General features: G+C 37.5%; 1 protein-coding gene across 1 annotated transcript; it reads right to left on the bottom strand.

Annotated features, from left to right (window-relative positions):
- Positions 1-5,286: 5,286 nt before the first annotated feature.
- On the bottom strand, positions 5,287-5,733 carry LOC125868624 (uncharacterized). Its single transcript, XM_049549238.1, has one exon. The coding sequence runs from the start codon at positions 5,731-5,733 to the stop codon at positions 5,287-5,289; it is 447 nt and encodes a 148-aa protein (XP_049405195.1).
- Between the last annotated feature and the right edge of the window lie 6,434 nt (positions 5,734-12,167).

Genomic DNA, 12,167 nt, shown 5'->3' with positions numbered 1-12,167 from the left:
TATATATATATAATCAAATAGGTATCTTACCTTACTGCCCTAATATAAACTGATATGCCATCACCCTAGGGTATGAAACAAGTGAGGATATTTGGACCTTATGCCATCCTCAGCTTCCCAGGTCACCTCTTCTCTATTCTTGTTTCTCCACAATACTTTAACCGAAGCCACTTCTTTGATCCTCAATTTATGGACCTGCTGATCTAAAATGGCAACTGAAGTTTCCTCGTAGGACAACTCCTCTATGATCTGAACATCCTCAACTGGGACAACTCGAGAAGGGTCTCCTATGCACTTCTGTAGCATCGATACAAGGAAAATTGGATGAACATATTTTAGCCCTGAAGGCAATTCTAACTCATAAGCCACTCGTCCTACCCTTCGAAGGATCCGGTATGGCCCAATGAATCTTGGACTAAGCTTTCCCTTTTTGCCAAATCGCATAACACCCTTTATAGGTGAGACTTTTAAGAGTACCCAGTCATCGACAAAAAAATCTAAGTCCCTTCGTCGCACATCTGAGTATGAGTTATGTTGGCTTTGAAATGTTAGCAACCTCTCCCGAATAAGCTTAACTTGCTCCATTGTCTGTTGTACTAAGTTGGCTCCAATCAACCCTGACTCACCTACCTCGAACTATCCAATGGGGGATCTACATTTTCGCCCCTACAAAGCTTCATAAGGAGTGATAACTATTATTGTATGCGAACTCTCTAAGAGGCAAGTGGTCATCCCAACTTCCCTTGAAGTCTAGCGCACACACCCGTAACATTTCTTCGAGTGTTAAAATTGTGCGCTCAGCTGGCCATCTGTCTGAGGGTGAAAGGCTGTACTAAGATTAACCTGTATTTCCAGTCCTTTCTGCAAGGACTTCCAGAAGTTGGCGGTGAATTGTGCTTCTCTATGAGAGATAATAGATACTGGGACACCGTGTAGCATAATAATCTCCCTAATATAGAGCCCTGCATAGTCTTCAGCCGTAAAAGTAGCTCTGACTGGTAAGAAGTGGGCTGATTTTGTTAGTCTATCAACAATTACCCAAATAGAGTCAAACTTGCGACGAGATCGAGGTAACCTTGTAATAAAATCCATATTAATTGCTTCACACTTCCACAAAGGAATGACTATCTCCTAAACTAGCCCAATGGGCTTTTGGTGCTCAACCTTCACCTGTTGGCAGTTAGGACACTGTACCACAAACTCAGCAACATCCTTCTTCATCCCGTGCCACCAATAGATCTCCTTAATATCATGGTACATTTTCATCGAACCAGGGTGAATAGAATAACGGGAATGATGTGCCTCTTCCATAATCCGATGTGGAAGCCCTGCAACAATCGAAACACAAAATCGACCACTATATCTAAGGACTCCATCTCCTGCTATATCAAATGCTAAAGTCTATTGATTCTGAGTCTTGGCTCTGAGCTGCTCTAAGCTAGGTTCCTCTTGTTGCCGTGATTTTACTTCTATAATTAGAGATGATATGGCTGTGTCCTGAATTGTTACCCCACTATCTTCTGCCTCTAACAATCTGACTCCCAAGCTAGCTAACTGATGAAGCTCTCGCGCTAGCTCACACTTCTCAACATCTAAATATGATAAACTACACATAGATCTTCGACTGAGGGCATCAGCTACCACATTCTCCTTTCCTGGATGATATAAAATGTCCATGTCGTAGTCTTTCAGTAACTCAAGCCATCTACGTTGTCGCAGATTTAACTCCTTCTCTCTAAAGATATATTAAAAACTTTTATGATCTGTGAAGATGTCAACATGAACGCCATACAAAAAGTGTCTCCAGATCTTTAGCGCATGCACAACTACAGCCAATTCTAAATCGTGGGTTAGATAAATCTTCTCATGCTTTCTTAACTCCCTTGAAGCATATGTGATAACCTTACCATGTTGCATTAGAACACATCCCAATCCAACACCAGAAGTATCATAATACACCACATAGCCTTCTGAACCGTCTGGCAATGCAAGAACTGGTGTTGATGTCAACCTGTCCTTCAACTCCTGGAAACTATCCTCGCAAAGCCGCAATCCACTGGAACTTAGCTGGTTTTTGAGTCAGCTTCGTTAATGGGGCTGAAATTGAAGAAAACCCTCTTCAAACATTTTGTAGTACCCAGTTANCACAACTACAGCCAATTCTAAATCGTGGGTTAGATAAATCTTCTCATGCTTTCTTAACTCCCTTGAAGCATATGTGATAACCTTACCATGTTGCATTAGAACACATCCCAATCCAACACCAGAAGTATCATAATACACCACATAGCCTTCTGAACCGTCTGGCAATGCAAGAACTGGTGTTGATATCAACCTGCCCTTCAACTCCTGGAAACTATCCTCGCAAAGCCGCAATCCACTGGAACTTAGCTGCTTTTTGAGTCAGCTTCGTTAATGGGGCTGAAATTGAAGAAAACCCTCTACAAACATTTTGTAGTACCCAGTTAACCTTAAGAAACTACGAACCTTAGTCGAAGTCATGGGTCTGGGACTAGTCTTTACGGTCTCAATCTTTTGTGTATCAACCACAATGCTTGCATCTGATACAATATGGCCTAAGAAAGCTACAGAGTCCAACCAGAACTCGCACTTTGAAAACTTTGCATAAAGTTCTCGGTCTCGAAGAACCTAAAGGACTGCTCGCTGATGATTTGCATGCTCATCTTTTGAACATGAATACACCAAAATATCATTTAGTTTCAGAGTTTCATAAGGATTAGTTAAGTTATAGTTATTAGTTTGGAATATGATTTAGGTCTCCTACTTTCATAAGAATTAGATTTCCTATTGATGTAATAAGACTCCTATTTAAAGGGGCTTTTGATGAATAAATCAGTAAGTCATAATTAAGCAAAAAACAAGAGANGGTCTCCTACTTTCATAAGAATTAGACTTCCTATTGATGTAATAAGACTCCTATTTAAAGGGGCTTTTGATGAATAAATCAGTAAGTCATAATTAAGAAAAAAACAAGAGATTTGAGTTCTCTCTTCCATTGAACTCTAAGGTTTCTGTCTCCCTTTAAAGAGCTGAAGAGATCGGAGTTCTCTCTTTTAATAAACTCTAAGGTTTCAACCTCCCTTTAACGAACTGATTTATATATTGCCTTGTGAATCGATCCTTCCCTAAAGATTCATAACAAAATGATATTGACCTAAAGTAAAAAATACATGCTAGCAAGCATATTTGAAACATTTGGTTAAACAACTCCTTTTGCAACTAGAAAAACTTGTACTTGCTAATAATGCTTGAATAACTTAACCATACAATAGGTCTTTCTCTTAGGATACCGGGATGTCTTTATTTTCACAAAAAGAAAATACTTTATGGTCATTTCATCATCATTAACCTTAAATGGTGCAGCAGTCCTATATCTAAATTTGCTGAACAATTTGACATCGGCCCCTGATGCTGCAGCAGTCCAATATCTAACATCTAAGTGCCCAACAAAAATATAAAAATACACAAAAGATAGATGTTGAAACCTTTAGAATATTAAGAACTAATAAGATGATAAAGTTATGATCATCAATAACATGTAAACTAAAAGTGTAATGCTGAAGAGTTAGATGCTAGCTTTAATGAAGTTGTTAAGACAATTGTGATGCTAACCTTACTGAGTACTAAGCTACCAATTTAAGTTGGTGTGTCCCTTGGTTGGAAAATGACAAAACTTCACGCAATTGTGGACTTGGATTTTACTGCAAACAATAACCACTTTCACTTATAATGATATGCTAACATCAACTAGTTAATTAAGCTTTAGCATTTTTATTTTGACAAGATAGAGCAAAATAATGGTTTATTTCACATGAGGGCAACTAAAATGGCTTTCCTGCAATCGATAGTTTGTCCGAGTAAATTTTGAAAACTTCCACAATATACTGCTAAAACAAAACATCTCAAAATCATGCTTTGTACAAAGAAAAGAAATTATTCTTTTTGAACTTGGTAAGGTTGAATTATATCACAAAACAGTACATGGGTTGCACTGAAACCTTATATACAAAAGCCCCAAATTCTTACTGCTTGCTCTATGGCTAAATTGAGTCTAAAACATCAATTATAGAGACATTATCATTTGAGTATAACTGATTATACCAAAAACATAATAGCAAAATGCAGTTGAGCTTCACTTTCTGCACACTATTTTCTATGCTCTCAAAACACTTAGAGTTCCTCTCTTTCCATATTGCCCACCATATTAAAGCAGGGATAAGTCTCCATCTGCCTTTGTCTTTTTCCAGTACTCCTGCTTCCTCCCAGCTCTTTAAAGCCTCTAAAACTTTCCCAGGCATAGTCCAGGAGATGCCTTTATGACTCAAAAAAATCCTCCATAATTGTTGAGTGTACTTGCAGTGTAGAAACAGATGATTTACATTCTCTAAAGTCTCCCCCACAGAGAAAGCATCTAGAGCATAAGGTTATCCCTCTCTCCATGACATTGTCTTGAGTAAGAGTTGCTTCCTTGGCCAACAACCAGACAAAGCAAGATACTTTGTAGGGTATTCTGCTTTTCCATATTTGTTTCCATGGCCAATTTTTAATTTGTTGATTTTTCTGATCCATTAGATTATAAGCTCTACTAACTTTGTATACTCCTCTATTGTTTCCTGTCCACCATAGAACATCCTTCCCTGTTTGAAGCCCATTGAAAGGTTCCATTGTGTTAAGAAAATCAGCTACTCTCTGAACCTCCCAATCATTTAGATGTCTTCTGAAGTTGAAGTTCCACCCCTGTAGTGTCCATAAATCTACTATAAACCCTTGTTGAAATGTAACTAAGTTGTAAACATGAGGAAATAACTCTTCCAAGTTGCCTTTCTCATGCCAATTATCCTTCCAAAACATGGTCTTTCTCCCATAAAAAACTTTCACCTTTGAGTTGTTCTTCACTTCATCCCATAGATTCGTAATGGACCTCCAAAGGCTGACTCCATAAGGAGTAGTCACCTCTTTGGTCATCCATTTGTCTTTTGGTATATATTTAGCTTCAATCACCCTTTCCCACAACAGTTGGTTACCATTTGCATACTTCCATAACCATTTCATTTGAAGAGCTTTACTTTGCAAGTTTAGGTTCTTAATTCCCAAACCACTATTTTTCTTCCCAGTTATCATTGATTTCCACTTTACCAAGTGAAATCCTTTCTTTTCCTTATTCCCCTGCCACAAAAATTTCCTTCTAATATTGTTCAGCCTCTTGGTGACCCCTGGTGGGATAAGAAAGAGGGACATCATGTAAGTTGGAAGAGCATCAGTTACTTAATTGATTAGTGTCAATCTTCCACCCATAGACAAGTATTGTGTTTTCCACCTGGCTAGTTTTTTTTCCCACTGCTCAATCACATTGTTCCATATATCTATGGACATAGATTTGGCTCCTAAAGGTAATCCCAAGTATGTAGCTGGCAGAGTGACAACTTCACCTCCAAGGATTGTGGCTAACCAACTCATGTTGTTGACTACATTAATAGGGTACATTAAACTCTTTCTCCAGTTGATATGTAGACCAGTTACCCCTTCAAACAGAACCAAGATCAGTCTTAAGTGCTTTAGTTGATCTTCCTCAGCATCACAAAAAATAAGTGTGTCATCTGTATATTGTAGATGTGTCACTTCCAGACTGTCAATCGCTTCTCTAGCCACTTCAAAACCCTTTATCCAACCTCGTAATTTGGTTGTCTTGACCATGTTATTCAGTCCTTCCATAGCAATTAGGAATAGAAAAGGTGACAGAGGGTCACCTTGCCTGAGTGCNAAAAATAAGTGTGTCATCTGTATATTGTAGATGTGTCACTTCCAGACTGTCAATCGCTTCTCTAGCCACTTCAAAACCCTTTATCCAACCTCGTAATTTGGTTGTCTTGACCATGTTATTCAGTCCTTCCATAGCAATTAGGAATAGAAAAGGTGACAGAGGGTCACCTTGCCTGAGTGCTCTATATGATTGGAAGAATCCTGTTGGAGAACCATTAACTAGAACTGAAAAACAGACTGTTGAAATACATTGCTCCATCCACTTCAACCATTTTTGCCCAAAACCCATCATTTCTAATACCTTTATAAGTTATCTCCATTTAACGTGGTCATAAGCTTTCTCTATGTCCAACTTATAGAGAATGTCTGGCTTCTTCTTCTTAACTCTAGAATCAACAACTTCATTGGCAATCAAGACTGCATCCATAATTTGTCTCCCTTTGATGAATGCCATTTGTTTAGAATCTACCAACTTGCCAATCACCCCTTTCAGTCTCTCAGTCAATACTTTAGAGAGCAACTTGTAAATACTGCCAATTAGACTTATCGGTCTGAAGTTCTTCAACTCCTTGGCACCCTTCTTCTTAGGAATAAGTGCTATGAATGTTGCATTAAAACTCTTCTCAAACACTCCTTGATCATAAAAGTTTTGAAAAGTGTCCATGATGTCCTGCTTCACCACCTCCCAACACTTGATAAAGAAGCCCATAGTAAAATCATCTGGCCCTGGCGCTTTATCAGTTGCACACATCTTGAGGCACCTCAAAATTTCACTCTCATCAAAATGGCCTTGGAGAGCCCCCCTACAAAGAAAATAAATTATTTCTTGAACAAAATTGAAGGCATGTCCACCAACAACAATTTTTGAAATCTTAGCAGGATGTACCTTCTAAGTAAATCAACAACGTCTAACAAAAAATACATATAAGGAAGAAATTTTAACTTCCAAAGTGTAAATTTACAAGCAGCTTGAAATAATTCTCTACCAATGATTTCATTCTTTAAGGGGACTTTAGATTGAATTATTAAATTGCCATCACCACACAATCTCAACAAGTATTGTGTTTCTTAGCATTCATAGAAGGATAGGAAGTTGCACAAATTTCAAAGATTGCTATTAAGCTTGTAAAAAGAGGTTGAAATCTTACCTGAGATGGTCGACGATGTGAGATGTTTGTAGCGACCGACGAAGAGATCTCAACTGCACATATTTGATAACACAAGGTTTCCATTGAAGAAGAGCTTAGTCGGACAATCTTAGAACACGGGTCAAATTAGAAATCCATGTCGACAAGGATGTTTGAACAAGAATAATAGTATGAATGAGTTGATCTTTCCTAACTCAGAGGAAACTTGGTGAGTTTTTACAAGTAGAATCTAAGAATAAGTTGAACAGTCAAAATTTGGGGATCTGGGTTTCCTTAAGAGAAATGTTTTGCTTGGACGCATCATTACAATATAAGAGATGAATATTGTTGTTTTGAGAAAAATTAGGGTTAAATTAGAGTCTTTTGGCCTTTAAAAAATATAAGGGGAAAGTTTTTTTTAGCGGACAACATTGTGGATGGAATATTAAATTTTAGACAAATTTCAAGAGAATATTTAGAGTACACTTAAAAAATGTTCTCTTTAAATCGGGTGAATTTGGGGGTAAAAAGACTTATATAGGCGTTCTAAATAAAGGCAAAATGACATAGTATATGAATTAATTAATTAGGAAAAGATCCAACTGACCCTGAATAATAACTGTCAGGTGACCATCCACGGACCCTAGTCAACAGACCCTGGTCTGACCCACGGCCCGTCCTGGTGGACCGTTGGTCAGGATTAGAAACTAGATTTTTGGGCCACGAACCACGGACCCTGACCACGAACTGTGGTCTGGCCTACGGTTCATAGGTCTGGCCGTGGTCCTGGGCCTCTAGACCATCCCTAGGCAGGGCTATCCGCAGACCACACCTACAGTCTGTGGTCCCATCCACAAGATGTGAGTGGCCCTCGTGGTTGGCAACTTCAATTTCCCAGTATTTGGTTTCATTTCCCTTTTTTGATGCGGGGTGTTACATTAACCTACAAAATAATACTCAGGTGATTAAACAAGCAAACAGACAATACTAACTTCAAAAGGAATTGTGTTGTATAATTGAGAACGAGTAGTGGACTAATTATTAGCTTCTAGAAAGTGAAGGGAGTACTACCTACAAATGACTTTACCAACAATGCTACAGAGTTCACTTTGTTGCCTTTAATGTCCACTGCCTAATAATAATAGGAAAAAAAATATGTATTTACATAACAATAAAAATTCATATTTATAGATCAAAAAGCAATTTGATAATTGTACCAGGAATACTTCAGAGATTACTAAGCTTAGTAAGATAAGTTTGTGCCAACAAACAATCAAATAAAAATAGCAAGATAGAATTAGAGGTTATTGAACAACCGGGTGCATGAAAGAAGCTAACAAAATACTTAAAATGGTAGTGATCTAATAGTCAATTCCACATATTAGACATCTTGAGGTGTTTGTACAAAAAACGAGTGAGTCAACACTATATCGTCATCACAAAAATAAAAAAACTCATGGTGCGTCATCTTCAAACCCGTCTTCAGACATATCTTCAAACTCATATTAAGAGTCATCTTCTAACTCATCTTCAATCTCATCTTCAGACTCATCTAGTAATTTCTCGTCATACTCAACTTCAAGTTGTTCAGTAACAAATTCCTCCAAAGGCACATCAATAATTGTTTCTGGTACATCAGTCCTTATTAAGAGAACTTCACCAATATCTTCTCGTATAGATGGTCCCATCAAATGTTCAGACAACTCATTTTCATAATTTTGTGGGAGATTAGATTCAAGTTGATCACTCATGCTAAACAAGTCTCTCGAAACAGTTCTCATAACATAATGTCTATCTTGATCATATGGATCTTGCACATAAAAGCATTGATTTACTTGAGATGGAAGCACAAAACGCTCTTTCTGAGCGCATCTCTTGTTAAAATAGACATAAGTAATGCCACAAATATCTTTTTCAACCTCATACCAATTACACTTGAATAGAACAACCTTAAAATGACCATAATAGTCTAACTCAACTATATCAACTATTCTGTAATAATAAGTCAAATCTGCAACAATCAGGTTTTTATCCTTTGAGCTTGCAAAGCTTGTAGATGAGGCAACAAGTCTAACACCACTAATTTGTGTTTTACACCTGATATAGTGAAATTACACCTCTCTAAAGAAATATTAACAATTGTTGTCAAATAAAGAACCCAACATGTAGGTTGGGGTCGATCCCACGGGGATTATGGTTTAGACTTAAACTTAACTCACTATTATATATGTTTAGTCAAACTATTTCCGAGACAAGTAAATAAAAGGGGGGGGGGGGTTGTAAACAAGTAACAGATTGTTGATTAAGTAACAAGTAAGCAGGATTCAAACTTTAAGTTATAAATATGAGAGAGAAACTAGGGTGTATGTGTTCCCCACAAGCTCTTAGCACGACAATCCTAATAATAGTAATCATTTCCTAGCGTTTTACATGCAAGGTTGGTAAGTTAGGTATCCCTAAGTTATTGATCCTCCAAATAGAGAAATTCACTACGCACCTTGGTCCGGCTACGAGTGTATACTTTACTATCCCTTACTGTTACCTCAAATTATACATCACATCAATGTATGGCTTAGTTTTCACCCTTGCACCAATTGACATTAGACTATTAGATAGCATCCACTAAATCTCTGTTGTTATTTCTTTTCTCATTCATTACCTCCTTGGTCCGGCAAGTTGGAATGAGGCGAGTTCTAACGTTTGCAACCATTAAAAATACTTCTAAGCGAAAGAATTACCAAGACATGCATAAACACTATTAAATAATTAGTTAATTATTATTCATACGTTGTTAATTGCTTGTGGTTCCAAGAACCCTAGTTGTGGATTTGGCTACTCATGCTTGAAAGAATACAATTCATATTTTGATAAAAAGAGTTCATGAACTTATGAGTAGAGTCGATGAAACCCGAAATCTCCAATTGAATTTCAAAGTAAAAATCTTATAAAACGAAATCCGTAAATCAAATTGCTAAAGTTGCTAGTTAAATCCCAAAGAAACACCAAAACTAAAAGTATACAATGTTGTCTAACCCCCAAAAACGAGGTTTACATCTCCTATTTATTGAAAACAAGTCCCAAATAAAAAGGAAACAAAATAAGGAAATAAGTTGTCTAAAACGAGGCATCAGTTGACGACTCAACCTACGAACCGTGGGTCGACCTACGGTACGTAGGTCCATACTTAATATTTTACATCAAGTACTGGAACTTCAACTCTCTGAACCCAACAATGGATGTGCAGGCCGACATGTGGGTCGACCAACAGTCCGTTAGTTGCTTCGTAGTTCCACACTTAGGCAGAATTCACTGATGCTCCATCTACGCATGCCCAACAACGGTCCGTCAAAGGACCTACGGTTCGTGGATCACTCCATGGGTGGCTCCTTCTGCATAATTTCAGCTCTTATCCAAGCTTATTTTCTGCAAACATAATACAAAATATATTATTTCTAATACAATATAGCCCTAGACACACATAGCTTCTAAGTGAAATGCATAAAAATATCGTAATCACACGATATATCAATACCCTCAATACTTGTTGTTTGTCCTCAAGCTACACACTAAAACTGTAAACGACACTTGTGTAGAAACAGACATACAAACTCAATCAATCACATGGTCTTTTCAATTTATTCCATTTCCTTAGTGCAAATCTTTTCATTTAGACTCAACAAACCAACTCATACATATCAAAACACGACATAGATCAACCAACTGACATCACAACACACACCTTTCGCAATCACCAAGGTATCAATTTTCAAACAATGTAACTAGTGCCCTCACTTTAAAAGAAATCTTTTTTCACACACAATAGATATGACTTTCAAATTGTAGGATTCGTTCAACACTCACACTCTGAAGTAACTTCAAGTATATTTAGTGCTCGATACCATAGGCTTGCCCTTATTTTCTCTGCTAAGACTCACCAAACTAGTTGCTAGGATTACTATAGGACTTTTTTAGCTTGTAACGTAGACTCAAGGTCAGGTATGGTACATTTGGGTACTTTTTAGTGACTTTCTGCCCTCGTGACATTACATTGGCTTTTTATCTCTTTTCTCAACCTATTCTTAACATCCTTTCATTTTATTTTCTTTCCCTTGACTCTATTCAACACAGATGTGACTTTTGACTTTATAGCTCTTATTTTTCACTTTCTTCTTTTTCTTTCACTTTATTTTTCTTTATTTCTTTCAGCACTTTTGTTTTTTATCTTTTTGCTTTTTTCGCACAAAGTTACATCTTTTTCTTTTTTGTTTCTCTCTTCAACACAAAACTCTTTTCATACCCTTTCTCTTTCGATTTTCCTTTTCACAGCCAACCTCAACTTATGTGTTTAGCATGAGTTGAGGTGCACAATAGCATGAGCTGATGTGCACATTCCTACTTAGAAGTGGGAATTGATCAACATGTACTTCATCACAAGTTACCTCGTACTAGCAAACAACATGACTCTATTTGGGTGATTGTTGACAGAGTTACTAAGTGTTCAAGCTTTTTGGCGGTCAAGACTACATATTCGACGGAGGACTACGCCAAGCTTTACATTAATGAGATAGTCAGGTTGCATGGGGTTCATTTGTCTATCATCTCATATAGAGGTCCCTAGTTTACCTCTCATTTCTAAAAGTCATTTCAGAAAGGTTTTGGTACTCAATTTAACCTTAGCACAACATTTCATCCACAGATAGATGGTCAGGCATATCGTACCATTCAGACCTTAGGAGCTTGCGTGATCGATTTAAAGGGTAGTTGGAATGATCACCTTTTCGTTACAAACTTTGCCTACAATAATAGTTATCATTCCAGTATTCATATGACCCCTTATGAGACATTTTATGGGCATAGATGTAGATCTCCCATTGGTTGGTTCGAAGTGGATGAAGCAGCCTTGATAGGGTCAGATTCAGTTCATGATGCTATGGAAAAAGTGCAACTCATTAGAGATAGAATTAAGACAGCCCAGAGTCGCCAGAAATCCTATATAGATATAAGGAGAAGGGAACTAGAGATGATTGAGTTTTCCTGAAAGTGTCACCTATGAAAGGGGTGATGAAATTTGGTAAGAAGGGAAAGTTCAGTCCTAGATATGTAGACCCTTACAAGATCTTGAAAAGGATTGGTAAAGTGGCTTATGAGTTACAGTTACCAACAAAACTAGCAGTAGTGCATCCGATTTTTCACATTTCGTTGTTGAAAAAGTGTGTGGATGATCCATCATCTATTGTACCTTTAGAAAGTGTGGCTGTG

The sequence above is a fragment of the Solanum stenotomum genome, chromosome 6, assembly GCF_019186545.1.
Source record: "Solanum stenotomum isolate F172 chromosome 6, ASM1918654v1, whole genome shotgun sequence".
Classification (NCBI taxonomy): domain Eukaryota; kingdom Viridiplantae; phylum Streptophyta; class Magnoliopsida; order Solanales; family Solanaceae; genus Solanum; species Solanum stenotomum.
Note: the sequence above shows the minus strand (reverse complement) of the source record. Positions and strands in the feature narration are given on the sequence as shown.

Excerpts from the sequence above, each read along its gene's own strand:
- LOC125868624 (XM_049549238.1), bottom strand. The coding sequence starts at position 5,733 with ATGGAAGGACTGAATAACATGGTCAAGACAACCAAATTACGAGGTTGG.